Here is a 21,220-nt window from a genome sequence, read left to right as displayed (position 1 = left end):
GAGTCAACAACAGAATCCAGGTCTCCTGAGGCCCATTCTTATACACTAGCCACTAAGCAACATCGCTTCCCTTTAAGTAGTTCATAAGCCCTCCAGTGGCATTCACTGTGTTCTGTGTTTCAGAGACTCTTGGACACCAGTCAAAGCTACAATGTATTCATAACTAAACCTTGCAAGTTGCCTATATTTACTGAACAAAGTTATTCGGATCCCACAGTTCCCAGTCTCTTTATATTTTATTATCTAAAAAGCACAAGACACATCCTCCATGCACAGGCATGCACACACAGAGACATAGATAGTCCAAGGAAAACAAGGGCTACCACTGCACATCCCAGACAGCAGCCACCGAAGCACAAGACAGCCTCAGTGAACAACTGAGAGACATCCACTTTTGACCAGTGGACGTATTGTTGTTCTTTTGTTCATATGATGGGGAGAAAATCTGTCTACTTTTCTGCTGCAGTATATATTGAAAGAATTAAACCGCTGTGCAAGTAAGAAGTCTTTAATCTAGGTGATAAAATCTGTGCCTGAAGCCACAACATAATCTTAAATGGCTGTCAGCACACAGACTTGAGGCATTAACATGCACAGCAGTTAGTGAATATCCAAGCTGGAAGGGCCAGGTCATATTTTTTTCATATTCAAAATTCTTCAGTATTCTTCTAAAACAAAGCCCAGATAAGCACTGTGTATTAATACGGCCATTTATTTATCAGGTGATAAATATAATTTATGATAATAAATGTAAACAGCCAGGCTGCATGTACACTACCCCCTCATGTAAATACAGCTGATCAAAAATGCGAAGTGCTAATTTGTATATTCAGCTCCGTATTTGCACTATGACAACCACTCACAGTTCAGGAAGAGCTGCTTTCAAAATGTTAAATGGCCACGTAGGCGGGGTTCCTTCAAAAGGAAGCCCCGCTTCTGAAAGCACCCTTCTTCCTCCTTTTTTTCAGGAAGAAAAATCAGCTGAGCAGCTACCCCGAAGTGCTCATATTAAAGGGAACAGGGACTTGTCTGTGTGTTGGGGGTGGGGAGGTGATCATAGCTCTGACCTCTGTTCCTCCCAGGCTGTATCTGTTTGTGTGTTGAGGGGTGCAAATTATGGCAAAGACCTAATTCACCCATGATGTGTGTATGGGAGTGGGGTGAGATTATAGGTTTGTACCCTGTTACCTGCGAGCTGTTTATCCATGTATGTATGTGGGGTTTTTTGAGGGAGAAGGAGGTTGAATTATAGCTCTGACCCGTTTCCCCCAGAGTTGTGTGCATCTGGGGGGGTTGTGATCATAGTACTGACCCCTGTTCCCCCCAGGCTGTGTGTGTGTGTTTCACCCATGATGTGTGTATGGGAGTGGGGTGAGATTATAGGTTTGTACCCTGTTACCTGCGAGCTGTTTATCCATGTATGTATGTGGGGTTTTTTGAGGGAGAAGGAGGTTGAATTATAGCTCTGACCCGTTTCCCCCAGAGTTGTGTGCATCTGGGGGGGTTGTGATCATAGTACTGACCCCTGTTCCCCCCAGGCTGTGTGTGTGTGTTTCTGTGTGTTTGGTGGGGGATAGGTTATAGTGCTGACCCATCCCCCCAGGCTGTGTGTGTGTGGTTTTTGGGGTGGGAGGGTTGGATTATAACTCTGACCTCTGTTCCCCCAGGCCCTGTGTGTATGTGGATTTTTTTTTGGGGGGGTTATAGTTCTGACCCATCCCCCCAGGGTTTATGTGTAGTTTTCTTTTGCTGGGTTAGATTATAGCTCTGATACCTGGCCCCCAGGCTCTGTCTGTCTGTGTGTGTGTGGTGGTGGTGGCGGTGGTGTTGTTTGGGGGTGATTGTATTATAGCTCTGACCAATCCCCCAGGCTGTGGGGGTGGGGGATGGGGGTGGATTATAGCTCTGGCCCCTGTGCCCCACACTGTGTGTGTGTGTGTGTGTTTGCGGGGTATGAGGGTGGATTATAGCTCCGGCCCCTGTGCCCCAGGCTGTGTGTGTGTTTGTGTGTTTGGTGGGGGATCGATTATAGTGCTGACCCATCCCCCCAGGCTGTGTATGTGTGTTTGCGGGGGCATGGGGGTAGATTATAGCTCTGGCCCCTGTGCCCCAGGCTGTGGGGGGGGGATGGAAGTGGATTATAGCTCTGGCCCCTGTGCCCCACACTCTGTGTGTGTGTGTGTGTTTGCGGGGAGTGGGGTGGAGGTGGATTATAGCTCTGGCCCCTGTGCCCCACACTCTGTGTGTGTGTGTGTTTGCGGGGGCGTGCGGGTGGATTATAGCTCTGGCCCCTGTGCCCCAGGCTGTGTGTACGTGCGGGCGGCGGGGGTGCAGCCCGCGTTCCCGCAGGTTGTGGGGCTGTGTCGGGGTGCGGCCCGGGCAGACGGGCGGGGCGAAGGCTGGGCGCCGGCGGCAGGCGGAAGGGCAGTGGCTGGCTGGGCGCGGCACCAGAGCCCCAGGCACGGCAGGGCTGGGCCGGGCCCGTCCTCACTTCCCCCACCGGGCGGCACAGTGGGCCGCGAATGCCCAGAGGCGGCTGCTGCGCGCTGCGCTGCGCTGCGCTGACCCCGCTGCCGTGGCCGTGTCGCTGCAGAGATCCTCCTCCCCCTCCCCCGCGCCGCCGCCAGCCGCCACCATGAGCTCGGCCAGCTCGGGTCGGTGCCGGAGCAGCTCGGCCTACGGCAACCCACCGCTCACCCCGGAGCAGGAGCAGGAGGCGGCGGCCGGCGCCGAGCAGGACTGGGCAGCGGCCAAGGCGTTCTACGACAACCTGGTCTCCACCAAGCGCCCCCGGCCGGTGAGTGCAGGCGGCAGGCGGGCGGGGCGCTCTCTCCGCGGCGCATCAAACCCCCGTGATCGTTTCCTACAGCCTCTGCGCTCCGTGCCTTGTCTGCTGTCCCCCTCTGCCGGTCCCCTCCCGCCCCATCTCACTGCAGGCCTGGCTTCCCGGGTACCACCCCACCCTCTCCTTCCGGAGTAGCACCCCTCCCCATCTCGCCTCCGTGCCTGGCTTCCCGGGTACCACCCTCCCCATCTAACCCCCATGCCTGGCTTCCCCATGTGCCACCCCACCCTCTTCTGGGATCACTGCTTGCCATGCCCCCCCCCCCCTTCTCTTTGCTGGACAGCACCCTGCTCTTCATCCAACCTGCGTGCCTGGCTTGCAGTCCTGGTCTCCGCTGGTCTCTAACTTGTGTGTGGGAATGCGGGGGGGTTATGCCCCGTGTGCCACCCCCATCCTCTCTTCCTTAGGTGCCATCTTTTTCCCCATCCACCCACAATGCCTGGCTTCCCTGGATCTCTCTGTCCTGTATGTCACGCACCTCCGTCTCTTCCCCCTTTCCTCCCTACATGTCACCTTCCCCCATCTCTCATTCCTTCATATCTTGCCTGCCCTCTCTCACTATCAATTGTCTACAGCCCAAACCCCAAAATGCCATCACGGTGGCAGTCTCCTCGCGGGCTCTGTTTGACATGGTGAAAGACAGGAAAATCTACGAAGAGCAAGGGGTGGAAACCTATGTGAAGTACCAACAGGAAAACGAGAACCTGCCCCTGAAGCCAGGACCAGCTTTCTACTTTGTCAAGGTAAAACACTCCCTTTAAAAGTACAGTGAAGCTTTCTGCTCCACAAACATTCTTGCAGTTTCCTGCCTGCCTCCACCCCTGGCCAGAGTGCTTGTTAAATACATCCGTTTACATAATCATGCAGCAGCCGTTGTGCCACTGCCAACCTCTTTCCTCACATAAAAATACACTAAACATGGCTCCTAGGTTAATGCAGTGGGAGGGGAACTCTGAGCTGTCACAAGACTAGGGAGGATGCTGAAAACTCAAGCCCAAATTTGGGGAAGAGGTGGAGTCTCCTATTGAACACAGTGAGTCTGCTGGAAAATGGTTTCAGGCCTCATGGCCTGCTGAAATAAATTGGAATAATTTTACTCCTTCTCCTCCTTGAGTCAGTAAAGATAAAAAGCCTGGGTGGATCCCCTAGGATGCCTTGAAGAAGTGGCACAGCTTAGCTGGAGGAAGTTAATAGCTTCTTGGCAAACTAAAGATAAGGAGTGGCTTCATACACAAGGTGTGGTTAGGATAAAATCAATGCTCAAACCAGAAGTATACATAAAGATGGGGCTGGGTTGTTCATGGCCTATCCACTTCACTTCCAGGTGCACCCCCAACCCCAGCACTAGCCATACCCAGACCTGTAAACAGTGGGTGTGCAGAACCTCAGTCGGACTAGAGTGGGAGGGACAGCAGTGGCACAACAGAGGGGCACCTGATAATCTGTAGGAAGAGGACAGTGGGCTGCTAGCCCATTTAGTGGCAGCGAGGATCAAAAAATGTAAAGCTCTTCCATTAGGAAGCTGGTGCATGGGTACATGTGACAGGGATGAGTGCCAGGAGCTATACACTCTGGAAATTGACATCTCTTCCTAGAGATAGTCCTTGGCCAGAGCTTCTATTGCCCTCTGCAAATCCTGCTGGACTGGTGGTCCCCCCCGAATCCCTCCTGCTCCCATCATTGCCTGTCCATGTGAAGTCAGGCCCACCAAAATATTCTGTGCTAATCTCTCAAATTTGAGTGGGTTTTAACTTGTTAAAACACCAAATTATAAGATCTTCATTTATCTGGAATGCAAAGGCTGAGCATATTGACACCCTGTCAAGAAAGACTAGCTGAAATAAATGATAAAAAGCTGAAAGTTTCTTTGATATCAGAGCGGCTCAGAAAATAACATCAACTAAAGTGAGGCTACAGGCAAGGCATTGCAGAAGTCAAAAATCTATAAATATGGGATTGTAGCTGGGTCCCTCTAGCAGCAGGATAGCCTAGTGGTTAGATCCCTGTGTTACCCAGGGACCTGGAGTGTAGGACTTCAATCTGCTTACAAAACTCTGTACTTTCAGTTTGGGACGTGGCCCCAAGAGTCCACTTTCCCCTTTCTCAGTGGGGTTTTCTTTGGGGTTCTCCTCCTTGGTGCCTGAGGGAGGTGGAGGCTGTGTTCTCCTGTGGCTGACCCAGTAGACCACTCTGGTTCAGGTCTTGTGGGCAGCAGAACCAGCTCCTGACTCTTTGCTGGTCAGCCCTGAGATGAGCTAGGTTCCCTCCTTTTATTTCCCCTCCAGGCCTGGCACAGGCTGCAGGTGAAACAGGACAGATCTAATCAGGCAAACATACCTTGTTTAGCCCCTGCACTGCTCAGCCTTCCTTTCACTCCTTCACAGGGAACAAGATATATCTATTTTGCAAGGTATGTCAAGAGAAGGGTTAAATATCTCCCCGTGTTTTTAAATATAATATTGTAAGGAAAGTGGAAGCTTTTCAGACTGGGCACTTGGATCAAGTTCTATGTAGGACCCAGTACAAGTTGTCAGATTAATTCTCAAACTTGATGGCTTGATGCAATTATCGTGGGACAAGAGAACAACAAGTTAGCTTTTGCTCTGTTCTCTCACTTCACTTAGAATGTGACTGACTAAAGATGCATGTTCAATATTAATAAAGTTCCTTGCATTCTTTACAAATAAAAACATTTTTGACTTCAGCAGTGTGGGCCCTGGGTCACAGGAAGGGGCGGGGCCATGGGCAGAAGGGACGGAGCCTAGGGTATTCAGTCCTCAGTGCCTTCCAAACTGCTATGTTTTCCCCCCTCCCCCCACACAGACGCACACAGCAGTAAGACTGTGGCAGTTCAAAGGGGCCTGGGGGTAATTGCCCCCTTCTCTGGGTAGGCCTGTTTGATTGGTTTCTAGAATTGCTGGTGGGAGGAGAACCAGGCAAATAAACTGACTGGTTCAGTGGCCTCGCTGCAGGAGTGCAACTGACTAGTATGTTTTCATTGTGTGAGGTAAGAGATATGCCAAAGGTAAACAGCTCTGAATGATGAAAATAAACTATATTTAAAATATTCTTGCATCTTTGGTTATTTAAATATTTGTAATAAACACAGATTTCAGTGGGCTGCTTTTATAGAGAAGAGAATATGTTGCAAAGCATTTCTTTTAGTTCTTCAGGGAATTGTCACCACACAGGGCCTCCTCACAAAAGCAGTTTCTGAAAAGATCTACTGGATTGTCAGTAATTAAATAGACGGGCTGGGGGGAAGTATCTATGACATAGCATTTCCATGTGGACTTAAAATAGACCCGTAACTTTTGTTGTTGTAAGAATAGCTCCAGAAAAGCTATGAGTAGCTAAGCATTAATTTCCAATTACAACCAAAGTATGGCTATGCTAGGTGGAGGGAAAAAAGAAACAGGTGACAGCCATGTGCAACAGGGTGAACAGCCACCAGCAGCACACAGTATCTTAACAAACGTGTCTGCGCAGGATGGAAGCAGATCTGTGGAAAAAACCCATCTCTAACATCAGCATCTTTAATATGTTGTTCTTTTAACTTGGCATTTGTATTATCATAGCATCTAGGTGCCATCTACAAACAGCTGAACAGGTCTGGAAAAAATCTTTTGGCTCCTGGATAAATCCCACTATCCAAAATCAGGATAAACTCTAGTCAAAGACAGATCATACTAAAACAAATGTACTTCAGACTCTAGAAAGACTAGATTCCACAGTTCATCTGGAAACTGAAGACTTGAGGAGGTGTACAGAACTTTTACAGATTTATTTTAATTGATGATAGGTATCCCAAGCAAAAAGAAATTCATTGTAACGTTGAGTTCCTTAACTTCTGTCAAAAGAAAACCAATTTATTTGCTTCTCTTTTAACAAGTCCCAAGAAAGCTGCTGGGAGGTGAAGAAGAGAAATGAATGAAACGAGTTTGGCAGGTTTAAACTGCCACACTGCTTTTCACATTCTTCTTCAAGCCAGGGCTCATATGTACAGTCAAATTACTCTGATTGAAAGACTGCATATGCAGCTTGTTTATGCACATAAATGTTTCTAACCTGCAGGCACTAGAACAGGTCAATGCCCGGCTTCGTGTGCTGTACCCTAATGATGAAGAGCTATTTGATATTGTTCTGATGACTAATAACCATGCCCAAGTGGGAGTCAGACTTATAAACAGCATCAATCACTATGGTAAGTAAAATAAATTACACTTAGTAGAGCTGCTTGCAGCCATGCTGTAAACTGAAACGCTTTTGCCATGGCCACACTAGCCCCTCTTTTCAGAAGGGCTATGGTAATGTGGCACTTCAGAATATGCTAATGAGGCACTTCCAGGAATATGCAGTGCCTTATTAGCATAATGGCAGTCGTGTGTGCTTCAAAACTGCTGGTTTTGAAAAGCATGCTGCCTGTGTAGCCAGGGGCCTTTGGAAACAGACCCCTGATTTCGAAAGCCCCTTATTCCCATCAGGGATTTGGGAAGAAGGCGCTTTCAAAAGCAGGGGGGTCATTTCGAAAGGCCCCTGGCTACATGGGTGGCGTGTATTTCGAAACTGGCAGTTTCGAAGCACATGCAGCTGCCATTATACTAATAAAGCACTGCATATTCATGGCAGCATCTCATTAGCATATTTTGAAGTGCCACATTACCATAGCCCTTCCGAAAGGAGGGGCTAGTGTGGCCACGGCCTTTCAGTTTGCTTGTCCTGAGCCTGGAATGGGTAGGTTTTTTAATACAGATACCCATTGCTAGGTGAGTGATGTTTATTTGTGTGTGTCAGAGCATGTGAGAATGTGTTAAACAGGATTTGGCGCAAAGCTCTAGACTTGTCAAGTCTGACTCTCATTTTCTAGGACAAAATTCTTAAATGTTTCTTTATTTCATGTATTTCCCCTCTAAACTTGTGATCCTTGAGCTGTCTTGGAGGGATTTTGGGGGAAGGGATTCTTGGGGGACAAGCAACAATCAAACACTGTGGCTATGTCTACACTAGGCCTCCCTTCGAAAGGGGTATGCTAATGAGGCACTTCAGGGTATGCTAATGAGGTGCTGCAGTGACTATGCAGTGCCTAATTAGCATATCCCAAAGTGTATCATTAGCACCCCCTTTTCAAAGGGTGGGGGGCCTAGTGTAGACATAGCTTGTGTGTCAAGTTCTTGTTAAAAGTCAGTCTACTACAAAAGAAGGAAAATGTCTTTTAAAATTTAATATTATTTGAAAACTATGATTCCTCGTGTATGACTGCATTGCTGCTCCTCAGCTAGTGCAAACTGGTGTCACTCCATGGCTATGTCTACACTAGCCAAAAACTTTGAAATTGCCATGCAAATGGCCATTTTGAAGTTTACTAATGAAGCGCTGAAATACATATTCAGTGCCTCATTATCATGTGGGCGGACGCAGCACTTCAAAATTGACGCGGCTCGCCGCCGCGCAGCTCATCCAGATGGGGCTCCTTTTCGAAAGGACCCCACCTACTTCGAAGTCCCCTCATTCCCATCTGCTCATTTGCGTGGCCATTTCGAAGTTTTTGGCTAGTGTAGACACGGCCCATGGGCTCTAAATATTCACACTTGGTAAAATTGAATGTCTTCAGAAGGACATAAAGGAGCTCCTTCGTTGAAGGTCTGGCCACTGTCCATCTCAGGATTCACATTGTTAAGTTTCAGTATTGCCAACATGTGCCTGCAAGGGTGTGTCTACACTTACATTCCTCTTTTGAAATAGGCATGCAAATTAGGTAAATTGGAAATGCAAATTATGTATAAATTTGAATATTTAGCACCTCATTTGTATATTCTAATCTCGAAAGAGCTTCTTTTCAAAGAAGAAAGCCAGTGTAGACGCTGCTCTTTTGAAAGTAAAACCCATCTTCGAAAGAATCCTTCTTCCCATTAAATAAAGGGAAGAATGATTCTTTTGAAGATGGGCTTACTTTCGAAAGAGCAGTATCTACACTGGCTTTCTTCTTTGGAAAGAAGCTCTTTCGATATTAGAATATGCAAACGAGGCACCAAATATGCAAATTTATACTTCCTTTGCATTTTCAGTTTGTCTCATTTGCATACCTCTTTCGAAAGAGTAATGCAAATGTAGATGCACCCCAAGAGCTGTCATACCAAAGTAGACCATGAGTGCATCTGAGCTAGTATTCTGATTCCAGATGATCCCAAGTTTCAGTGAAAGCAGGAGAATTACCTTTTGCACAAAAAAAAGGAATTGGGACAAATGCCCATCAAGAATAGATTTCAACTTTTCAGAAATTTCAGTCTGTTCAGATAGTGTGTGTTAGGTTAAAAACACAGCAGGGTAGTGCTTTCTCATATTTTGTTTATTTCTAATGTATATGAGATTTTCATGTCTGTTTTTAGGTTTAACAATTGAACGTTTCTGTATGACTGGTGGAGAAAGCCCTATTGGGTACCTAACAGCATATCTTACCAACTTATACCTTTCTGCTGACTCTGAAAAAGTGCAAGAAGCTATAGAAGCAGGTTTGATTAATTTCTCACTTGAGCCTATTAACACATGAATTCAATACTTATATGTGTCTTTTCTACAGGAGATGGAAATTTTTCAGTAAATATGGAGTTTAATACAGATATATCATATCGACTTATCACTGATTTTATTTAATTATTATTATCCTTCCGCGTGGATCATGTTTCTTTTAATGCTTTTCTTTGCCAGCCTATCTCTTGCTTTCTTTGGCTTGGTCTGCACTAGACCTTGCAGTCAACTGCAGATATGTAATTCTAGCTGCCGCAGTTGTGTAGCTAGAATCAATATATCTGCAGTCAACTGTAAGATAAGTCCTCACTAAGGCAGGTCAGTAGAAGTTTTTCTCCCTTACTCCTCATGAGAGCAGGAGTACAGGGGGTTGACTGTTGACCCCAGAGAGATCGATTTTGTGAGTCTTTACCAGATGCATGGAATCGAACTCCCAGAGATCGACACTTCGACCCATTAAGTGTAGACATACCCTTTATCTCTTGCTCCCAGTTTCATGTCTTCATCAATGCCACCTCTCTCCCTGGCATGACTACCAGTGTGCCATTCCTCTCTCCTGTTCCCATTCAAATATTTTCTTATGCCAAAAGGAGCCAACACCCACTGTCTTGTGCACCAACATTAGAAAGAAGAGACTGAGCTTAAAGTAAAAAATAAATATTGAGTAAATATTTTCCTCAGAATTTCCCACTATTTCTTATCTTCAGATGCCCTGTGGCCCAGTCATTCAAACACTTAGGACTGAAAGTAACTATACATGAGAATGATCTCAAATAGATAGATAAAATCTCATCTTGCACAGATATTATTCTTACACACAAATACATCGAGGTCAGGGCCTTAGACTGCAAGTGCCCTTGGATGGTGAAGTTTTGTACCCATTCTGTGTTTGTGCCTTTGAAATAACAATTAACAGTGGTGAATCCACTGGAAAAGTGCTAACAAAACTTCTGATATATTTTCAGGCATTGCATCTGCTACAATGTTCACTGCCAATAAAGATGTACCTTACTGTGATAAGCAGCTGAGGGTGGCTTTTGATGGAGATGCAGTTCTCTTTTCTGATGAGTCAGAGCAGATTGTCAAAGAGCATGGATTGGATAGGTTTTTTGAACACGAACAGATGAATGAGAATAAGCCCCTTGCACAGGTACCTGCTTCCTGAGCTGTTAAGACAACTTAACTTTTTTATTGCTGAGATGGTAGTTGATACTTTGATTTGTCTTAAGTATGTGTACATTTATCTCGTAAGCTTTTGTGTGTGTGTGTGTGTGTCTCTGTGTGTGTGTGGGTATGTGTGTTGTTCTTTGCGGATGTTTTATTTTTGATTCAAAGATCATTAATTGCAACAACCATTTTGTTAGACCTGCTTGGATTTCCTTTTTCAGAAAAGCCTTAGATTGCATGTTTATATTTAAGGGCCTGATCCTACAGGCCTTACACATGGTCCCATTTCATTGGAAATATTGCGTGAATAAGAACATGAGGTTCTTGTAGCTACCTTTAAGAGATATTTACATTTCATGATCCCCTAGAGGCCTGGTCCAGAGCCCACTGAACTAACTGAAGAGAGTGGTATTAATTTCAATGGACTTTGGGTCTGGTCCTAGGTGAGGTGAACATGGCAGCCTTTATCCATTCACAGCCATCAGTCTCATCACCAAACATGCTAGTGTGGAATGTTTGGTCAGTATTTGTGATCATTTGTTGCCCTCAGTGCAAGTAACAGAATGCACATACCTGGGCATGAAATGTAATCTTCATTCATACTTTATCCTGCTTTTTATTATCATTCAAAACAGCTAATGTATATGTCTCAGTAACACTTATAAAGAGTTGTCTTTTGTTTCAAAAGCCATAATGGCATAAGTGTAATATTTGTGTTCATTGTCACGCAAAACTATTATGTTTATTCAGGAATGCACGTGTTAGAATCAACTTAAACCAACTTCACTTTAATTTACACTGATACAAATAAGGATAAGGGCCTGATCCTTGAAAGCAGTGGGAATTGTAGGTACTTAGTGTGTTGGAGTTTGACCAAAACTAGTTTTTTTTGTTTGTTTGTTTGTTTTAATTCTGGGCTTCATCTTTCCAACACTCAAACTGGTATAAATCTGAAGGAATGCCGCAGAAGTCAATGTACTTACACAATTGTTAAAAATCAGTATGAAAATAGAATTTAAAAAAAGTAAACGGTGTGTTTATCATTTCATGAACCCTGGACAGAAATTATAGCTATGTGTTAGGGCTTGCCAGCTCAGGGTCCAGATTTCCCTGAGGTAGGCACTATAGAGAAATAAGATCATACAATCTAAAGCCAAGTCTACACTGGGGGAAAAACATTGATTTAAAATATGAAACTCCAGCTATGAGAATTGCGTAGCTAACATCAATATATCTTATATCAATTTTTGCTACTGTCCCCACAGTGGGAGGTCAGTGGGAGAAACTCTCCCATTGACTTCGCATACTTCTTGCGACTACAAGGAGTACTGAGGGTTGCCGGCAGCTCCCTGATCATTTGATTTAGTGCTTCTAAACCTTGGAAGATCCATCACCAGCATGTCGATCTTCCAGTAAGTACAGAAAAGCCCTTAGAAGAAAGGCAACATACAGAGAGTGTATGTGGGAGGTATTGAACTATTTAGAAACTATTATATACAAATATACTTTGTGGTGGGAGTGCATTCTATTATGCAGCTAGATATCAGTATTCAGCATGTACCCTGCAGCCAAGCTGTTATTTGCTGGTTGGTTTTCTTTATAAGCACTGTGTTCACGAAGTATTCCAAGGAGGAAAAAGTAGTAACCTTGTGGCCCGTGCAAGGAGTTCCATACATAATGGGCAGCATGGCAGAAATCATTAAGATGCTTGTGGGAGAAGTGCAAAAATGTTAAATATGTTTCTGATATTTCATACCTAGGGTCCTCTGAAAGGTTTTCTGGAAGACTTAGGCAAGCTGCAGAAGAAATTTTATGCAAAAAACGAACGATTAGATTGTCCCATAAGGACCTTCCTCGTCACAGCTAGAAGCGCAGCAAGTTCTGGGGCCAGAGTGCTGAAGACTCTCCGTAGCTGGGGTTTGGAGATTGATGAGGCACTTTTCCTTGCAGGAGCCCCTAAAGGACCAATATTGGTGAAAATCCGGCCTCATATTTTCTTTGATGATCAGATGTTCCACATTGAAGGAGCACAACAACTGGGTACTATAGCAGCACATGTACCTTATGGCATTGCTCAGAAGTACAACAAATCCAAACCTAAAGATGACACTGTTAAAAAATAGCTTCCCTTTAACTTAGACCGCTTCTAACATCAGTTAAGTCTGAAAACTCTACAGTGTTGTATTATGAGTATTTTTAAATTTTGACCTCAATAGCTAAATAAATTCTAAAAGGAAATATTTTTAATATAGACTTTTTTAATAATACTCTTGAACACTTTTTGGTTTGGTGAGTCTACAACTTTGTTTTTTTAATATTAGGAAATATCTTTTATTGTTTTTTGTAGTTTAAGCCATATATAAAAGAAAAGTGTGTGACTTCTCTGACAGGGTTGTAAATGGGCTATTTATAATGTGACTCATACTGCATAAAGAATACTTATAGGTTATTTTTGAAAAACCACAAGTGTGGGGTGAGCAAATGTATCTGTTCAGGGTCAGTTTATTGAGTATGTGCTCAGGGTTTGTGTCATCATGAATCTTTGATTTGTATGGGGAGTTGTACAGTGGAAAATGTTAGTTTGTGTGGCCTTTGGTTTAAAGGAGCCCTTTATTTTTCTACACTGTTTTTCCTACTTGAATAAAGATGACTTTGCAGAACATTTCCATTTTTTCTGTGTTTTGGGTATTTTGGAGGTGGCAGGAGGGGTGCTCAATAAGGATCACTCAGAAGTTATTGCTTTTCTGAGGCCTATGTGAAATTACTTTGGTGACCTCAATTCGGTCTCTGGTCAGCCAGAGTCTACATCAACACCATATTAATGTTCATTTGCAACATTGTTGATAAGCTAAGTAGAGGACAAAGGAAGGAGTGGCTATGGAAAAGAGTATTATCCAACCAGCAGTACATCTAGAACATGAAGTATGATGGCTAAATGATAGTTAGCAGGCTTGCGGTTCTTCAGTTTGTGATGAAGTGCAGAGGGAAGGACTTTATCTCCAGAACGATCAGCACTTAACCAATCATGAAGACTCATGTGTCTGAGGACAAGAATGTAAAAATGAGCCTATTGTTTTTATCTGTTTGTTCATTGGAGTACTCAGAATTGACACAGAAGGTTCCATTCTTTGATGGTTAAGTTATGCAGTCTTGCCTTCGATTTCTCAGCTACATGTAAGATGTCAGCAATATAAGATACCCAAGAACGTATTCTAGTTGAGACAAAGTTAGCACATATCCTATTTCATCCTTCAAAGGAGGTTCCCCTTCACATGCTTTATAACATTTCTGAGTGCAAACCACTAGTGATCAACTTTAAATCTCAGTAGACATGTGTAGGCCAAAATTTTGAAAAGGCACCTCTGATTTTGTGTGCCTCAGATTCTAGGTGCCCAGTCTGACACCTTGCTGCTGAATCTCTAAAGTGCTGAGCATAAAAACCTCATCTGAGGTCAATGGAATGTACAACATCTCTGAAGACAAGGTTCAATTTATTAGATAGAAATTGTGTTTTGAAAAAAAAATAAGACCGAATCAGAAGCTACTGTTAAAAATAATGTCCACAGTGATTCTAACCATGAGGCATGAAGATTGTTGATTAAGTTTTCTGTAGTGAGTACCTACCAGTTAGCAAATGCTGTGTTTACCATTTTCTTTAATATAAGCAAAGAAAACATCTTGATACCCAGTTAGGTATGTATGATTGAATGGATGTATCCAACTATTTGTTGAGCAACTTCTGTAACTGAGAATAGACTTGCCCATTGTCCATCACGGAATCAAAAGTAAAGTGACAATGTGTTTTTTAATGTTCTGCAACAGTTGAAAGCATATTTTTAAAATCTGCCTGAAGATTTAGTAATGAACTCATCAGTAAGGAGTCAGGCTGCAATCCTGTGTAAGCTTTTGAACATTTAGGGAATACATACTAGCTTTGTGACTTGAAACTCCAAAATGAAAGTACTTTTTTTCTGCCGAACTTCAAAGATTAGAGTTCTGGAATGCAGTAAAACAGAAGTGCCCTGGAATTAAGAGTGGCTATTAAGAAAAGTATCAAGCCAGCTGTCCTGAGAGATGCTATTGAGCTAGATACCTTGAATCCTTCTGAAAAGCTTTAATTGTGGGAAACGATGATTGCTAAAGAGCTAACTTTCTCATTATGGAAACAACTTCTTGTACTAAGTACAATACACTCATCCCTCCATATACGAGCAAAATTGGTTCCCAAATTTCTGCTTTGTAGGTGAAAACTCGTAAGAGTGACACCAAATTCCCATTAAAATACGTGTAAAAGTCTCCACTTTGTTCCAAGTGCTCGTAATTTGACATAAACCAGTTGAGTTTAGGTACTTTTCTAATGTACATGAGAAAGAGGGTGTAGTGTATGTATGTAGAGCATGGATTCCCAACCTGTGGGCCGGGACCCAAATATGGGTCCCATTACTATTAAAACAAAAAAGCAGTCAAGTAGCACTTTAAAGACTAACAAAATAATTTATTAGGTGAGCTTTCGTGGGACAGACCCACTTCTTCAGACCATAGCCATACCAGAACAGACTCAATATTTAAGGCACAGAGAACGAAAAATAGTAATCAAGGTTGACAAATCAGAAAAAAATTATCAAGGTGAGCGAATCAGAGAGTAGAGGGGCAGAAAGTCGGGCGGGGGGAGGTCAAGAATTAGATTAAGCCAAGTATTAAAAAGAGCCCCTATAATGACCCAGAAAATTCCCATCCCGGTTCAGACCACATGTTAATGTGCTGAATTTGAATATAAAAGAGAGTTCAGCAGCCTCTCTTTTAAGACTGTTGTGATTTGACACATTAACATGTGATTTGAACCGGGATGGGAATTTTCTGGGTCATTATAGGGGCTCTTTTGCATACTTGCCTTAACCTAATTCTTGACTCCCACCCCCCACCTTCTGCCATCTACTCTCTGATTCACTCACCTTGATAATTTTTTTCTGATTTGTCAACCTTGATTACTATTTTTTGTTCTCTGTGCCTTAAATATGACTTCTCATTTGCATATTCACTCACTGGCAGATGCTACTGCTGGCACAAAAAAAGCTGTGTAAACGTGGTTTTGCCGGCAAAACCACACCTTTGTTGGCAGCCTCTTTTGCCTGGAAAAAACCAGGTATAAGAGGCTGCCGACAAAAAGGGGATTTCGCTGTCAGAACCACATTTATACAGCAGTTTTTGTGCGGGTGGCAGCATCTGCCAGTGAGTGAACACGCAAATGAGCATCTATTTGTATTTTTGAGACTGCCTATTTGCATACAGCTGCCAGCGGTTTGGGTCAGTATAACCATAGTTCTTGTGGATATTAATTTGGATGCTGTGTTCTAACAATGGGATAACCACAGAACAGAGATAAGGCTTGGGGTATCTTTAGGCGTGGCTCCAAGACATCTTCTCTTCTAGGTGTGGTTCTTAGCATTAAATGCAAAATTGACCTGCTTTCCCTGTCTGTCACACTCACACCCAGAACATGTACTAAGGCTGTGATTTTTTTTTCATGGAGGTCCTGGAAGTCCCGGTTTCCATGACTTTCCACAATCTCTGTAACTTCAACAGCACCTGGTGTGGCCAGCTGCTTGGACACTCCACAGCCAATTGCACCTACCACTGCTGGAGTGACCTGGGCCCAGTATTCTGGGGCTAGTCATACTGGCCATTGCCCAGCAGGCCTGGGCAGCTGGCACCAGGGACTGCCAGAACAGCGGCTGGTGCAGCTGATTCCACAAAACACCCAAACAGTGGTTCTGGGGGGGCACCCCTGCATTAATCATACTGAATGCTGCTTGGACAGCGCAGCAGCTGACCCCAAGGACCACATGAGCAGTGGCCATTGAGACTGGTTCCCAAGAGTGTCCAAGTAGTGACCCTGGGAGCAGCCCTGGGGGGGTATCTGTGGAGGAGTATGGGTGGCTACCCTGGGGCCAGCTACCCTAACCATTGCCTAGAGCAGTAAGTGGGGGGTGGGGGGAATCAACCTTGACACTAGAGCAGCACCATTTTTCCCATTCCCCCACATCAGGGGCTCTCCAGAGCAACAGGGCCGCAGAAGTTGAGAGTTTGTCATGGGTATTTAGGGAAAAAGTCATAGGCCACTCATTGTTACCACTGTCTGTCCAGGACTTTTACCAAAAACACCCAGGACTAAATCTTAGCCTTAACTATATCACTTATGTTAATATCACTTATCTGGATCAGAGGTGTGATTAAGCCATCCCCTCATCCCCACTAATAAGTGATGTAAGTTACACTAACCTAAGCACCAGTGTGGACAACAGTATGTTGGCAGTAGAGCTTCTTATTCTGACGTAGCTACAACCTGTTACAAAGGTGATTTCGTTATGCTGATGGGAGAACTAGGCTTGGAGAACCAGTTTGCTTTGATTTTCCTCTTTTTTTTTTCCCCCTTTACAGAGGAGGGAAAACTCCTACGCTTCAGAATGTATGTTTTTCTCTGTGTTGCACTGTGCTTATGTTATTTTGTTTACTAGCTTCTGTATAATTGTATATATAATTTTTATACAATTTTATACAAAATATTTGCTGCCTCAGGCCCACTCCTGTGAGGTGATGAGCACCCTCAAATTCTAGCAGCAACAACTGTTGGAAATAAGGGTGCTTGACACTTCACTGAATTGTGCCCCTACATGGTGACCCAGAATGTACAGGTTTCTCTTCATCAACTTTTGGTGCAGGCGTGTTGAGTTTTTAAGGTAGGCAAATGTTTGTAAAACACTTTGGCTGTGGCCACACTTGGCCAAAATTTCGAAATGGCCATGAATATTCAGCGCCTCATAAGCATGCTGCCAGCTGCAGCACTTCGCAAGTGCTGTTTTTGATTGTGCACGGCTTGGCCACACAGGGGTCCTTTTTGAAAGGACCCCACACATTCTGAAATCCCCTTATTCCTATCAACTGACAGGAATAAGGGGATTTCGAAGTCTGCGGGGTCCTTTTGAAAAGGACCCCCGTGTAGCTGAGCCATGCACAATCAAAGCGGCACTTTCAAAGTGCCGTGGCCAGCAACATGCTAATGAGGTGCTGAATATTCATTTCAGCACCTCATTAGTATCCTCCGATTTGGCCATTAGCATGGCCATTTCAAAATTTTGTTTAAGTGTGGTCACAGTCTTTGAGATACTCAAATGGTTAGTAGTATAAGTGTGAAGTATTATGGTGGAGGTTTTTTTTGTTTTGTTTTGATTTTTGGTCATTAAACTCAGCTGTTCTCTCCATGCTGTATATATAAAATGAGCTTTGTGTTCCTGACTGATCATGCTCATCTGTTAGTAGCTGGATTATTTGTCATCAATTATGATATTTTGTTATTTGAGAAGGAAATGTGTTTGCCCTCAGCAAAAAAATCTAGGCCAACATTTTCTTTCTGAGTAGACTAGTGATTTTCTGGGTGCTCAACTTGAGTAGCTTTGATTTTTAAGGAGTGGGTGTTCAGCCATTTATAAAATCAGGTCCATTTAAGGAGCCTCAAGTTGGGCACCCAAAATAAATGCCATTTTTAAAAATCTTGGTTCTGTGGACTTTGAGGAGGCAGGAGTCAATGTTTGGAGGGACAGTGTTCAGCTGAGTAGACTTGGTGATGTCTTTTCCAATCTCTGCTAGATCCTTGAGAAAGTAATTAATTAATCTTCAGGAACCAAGCTCCACCCATTGCTTTATACTATATAGGACCTCAGTGAAGTCAGGGGAGAACAAAGCCCAAGGTTTTAGTGCTCACTTGCGATAAGTTTAAGAAAAATAGGAATCTACTAAGATAATGGCACAAAAATAGCAATCAATATAAGTATATATCCCTCTCCTGAAGTTTTGTCCTGAAAGATGTTTTCTTTGTGTGACTTTTATAATCTTTCAGTTTTTGAAGGCCTTAATATAGCTTTTGTAACCCAATTGGTTTTATTTTTCATTGGGTGGATAGTTCAAAGTCACCAAACATTAAATATTTTGGATCCTTTGAGAAATATTTCAATAGAAAATGTATTTGAAATTGAGCCACTTATAGGTTCACCATAACATTTCTTCACCCATTTTTCTTTCACAGAGCTAAACTTCATGCTTTTCTCTCTAGATTGGCCCAGGGTTTGCATTGGGAAACCTCTAAAAAAGAAAAGGACTGCTGCCTAAATATAAGGAAGCAAACTTCGTCAGAAGCTTTCCGTATCCAAGATCAGCCTATACACAGCTGAGTCCATCTCCATAACTGCATCTGTGAACTTTTCTGTACTAGTTCTATGTAATAAATTCACCCATAATCAGTCATTAATCAAAATGTAAAAAAAAAAAATGGATTCAGTCATCTGTTTTGTAATTAATTTGTTAAGCAATATTATTCAGTAGCTCAAATTTGGGTAAACACTGAGCATGGCTTCACACAATTGTGAATATACAAGGCTGGAAGGGACTCAAGAGATCATCTTGTCCAGTCTCCTCTGCTACACCATTCCTGATGACAGCTAGTCTAACCTCTTGTTGAAAACTTCCAGTGAGGAAGATTCCACTACCTTCTTTAGAAGCCTCTTTCCATGCTTAGCTATCCTTTTAATTAGAAAGGTTTTTTTTCTAATATCTAACCTAAATTTCCCTAACTGATTAAGCCGTTTACTTTTTGTCCTCTCTTCATTGACAACAACTGATCAGCATCCTCTGGACTTTATAACAGCCCTTAAGTTAACTGAAGATTACCATACTTTAATTCAGCCACAAATATCAAGTCCCCCTCTTTTTGCAAAACTAAACAGGCTCAAGGTGGTTGTGATTTTTTTTAAACATTTCCTTGTAGGTGAAGTTTTCCTCAAACTTTTATCATGGTCATTGCCCTCCTCTGGACATTCTCCAATTTGTCTTAGTAAAGTGAGATACCCAGAACTTGACACCACACTAGAGAGCTAAGGCCTTAAAAGTGCTGAGTACAGTAGGACAGATACCTCCCATGTCTTAGAAATGATGCTCCTGTTCATATAACCGAGAATATCCATCCTTTCGTAAGTGCACCACGTTGTCAGATATATTAATTTGTGATCCACTATAACCTTCATATCCTGTTCTGCAATTGCCAGCCAACGTTTTGCCATTTTCGTAAAATCATAAAACTCTATGTATATAATGGACCTTTTTAAGTCAAGTCACCTGCACTCAGGATGAGACTAAGTAACAAATGGACCATTCCTGACAGGTGCTTGTCTTACCTGTTTTTAAAAACCCAGCTGCATCTACACTAGCAAGTTCTTTAAAAAAAAAATGGTTTTTTTCCAAAAGAAACCCTGGAGTGTCTACACATAAAATGTGCTTTTTTTTGCTTTGAAATTGAAAGAACACAGCACTTTTTCCAGCAGCAATCTTCCTCTCCCAGCTGAGGAAGAGTGACTTTTTCCAAAAGATTCTTTCAGAAAAAAAAAATGTGTGTAGACGCCTCGGGATCCTTTTTTTGAAAGAGACATCCTCGTGGTACCAGATTTTTCAACTCCTGGCCCATTCTTCGAAAGAGCTGGAGCTGTGTGGATGCTCTCATTGAAAGAGCAGATTGATTTTTTGATCCTCTCTTTTTATGTGTGGATGTGCTCTTTTGAAAGAAGTTTTTGGGAAGAGATCTTCCAGAAAAACTTAATTCAAAAGATCACTGTAGTGTAGATGTAGCCCCAGTGAAAGAGATTCCACAATTTAGCTATGTTATGGGAAGATTTTGATCCAATTACACTGCTCCAGTGATTTTGCCTGAAAATGCTTTTTTTTTATTTAAACCCCTAATTTTTAATTTATATAAACAGGTGACCTAGATTGTGGCTTGCCCCAAAGAAACTGTGAGAGGAGCAAGCTAGCCTTGCTGACCATTGGAAGGACACAGATACAGCCCTCCAATCAAGAATAAACAAGCAAGGAGTAAATATTTGAAAACAAAAATAATATTTACTTGTCAGTGAATGGTTACAATAAAAGAGTAGAGGCAGATATAATAAGAGTTACAATTAAAAGGAATGAAGCAACACACCAGATAAAAACAATGTAATAATAGTAATAAATAGAACAAGTAGTGTGGCAAATGAAAGACACACCAATACAGTAACAATTTTGTTTAACTCTGTACCATATAACTATATAAACTATATACTTAGAACTCTAATACATATAACAATATAACATTTTAACCTATAAGAGTAGATCAATTGAATGTTCAGTACTAAACACTTCGAGCTAAACTTCCAGTAAGTGCTGGACGGATAGGGGAAGATCTCACTCAAACCACAGATACCCAGTTTTATTTACTAGCAAAACTCATATGCTTCTAGATGGTAAATAAAAAATTAGACTACACAGACACTATAATTCTCTCAGGGAAGTCTTCTAATCTGTCAGAATTATTGAGTATTGTCCAATATTTCTGATGACTTCTTTCCTGAAGGCTGCTGGCTGCCACTGAGGTAGAAAAAGCACTGATCTTGGGTGGCAGAGACATAAGTCTCCTTAGCTCCCGGGTAGCCACTGCACTTGCCTTCTGCTGGCTCAATTACGGTAGCAGCACTGGAATTCTGCAGTTGATGCTGCTGCAATAGCGGCTTTTCATGCAGCTTTCTCTTTGCAGAGTTCCACTGCTGCCTCTTAAGTATTTTCTTAGGTGTCTTGCAGCTTCTTCTCTCTTCAAGGTCCCCA

General features: G+C 42.9%; 1 protein-coding gene across 1 annotated transcript; it reads left to right on the top strand.

Moving 5' to 3' along the window:
* The first annotated feature begins 2,464 nt into the window (after positions 1-2,464).
* On the top strand, positions 2,465-13,195 carry NT5C1B (5'-nucleotidase, cytosolic IB). The gene is made up of 6 exons (XM_074991308.1): positions 2,465-2,797; positions 3,421-3,588; positions 6,920-7,049; positions 9,232-9,354; positions 10,336-10,520; positions 12,298-13,195. The coding sequence occupies exons 1-6, from the start codon at positions 2,636-2,638 to the stop codon at positions 12,658-12,660; spliced, it is 1,131 nt and encodes a 376-aa protein (XP_074847409.1). The 5' UTR covers positions 2,465-2,635; the 3' UTR covers positions 12,661-13,195.
* Positions 13,196-21,220: the final 8,025 nt, after the last annotated feature.

The sequence above is a fragment of the Carettochelys insculpta genome, chromosome 3 (genome assembly GCF_033958435.1).
Source record: "Carettochelys insculpta isolate YL-2023 chromosome 3, ASM3395843v1, whole genome shotgun sequence".
NCBI classification, from domain to species: Eukaryota; Metazoa; Chordata; order Testudines; family Carettochelyidae; genus Carettochelys; species Carettochelys insculpta.
The sequence above is the reverse complement of the archived record's forward strand: the minus strand, read 5'-3'. Positions and strand labels throughout refer to the sequence as shown.

What these genes read in the sequence shown, in the direction of transcription:
- NT5C1B (XM_074991308.1), top strand. Translation starts at nt 2,636, where the DNA reads ATGAGCTCGGCCAGCTCGGGTCGGTGCCGGAGCAGCTCGGCCTACGGC. An exon ending in CCACCAAGCGCCCCCGGCCG is followed by an intron (nt 2,798 to 3,420) that starts GTGAGTGCAGGC and finishes AATTGTCTACAG; the next exon opens with CCCAAACCCCAAAATGCCAT. An exon ending in AGAATAAGCCCCTTGCACAG is followed by an intron (nt 10,521 to 12,297) that starts GTACCTGCTTCC and finishes TTTCATACCTAG; the next exon opens with GGTCCTCTGAAAGGTTTTCT.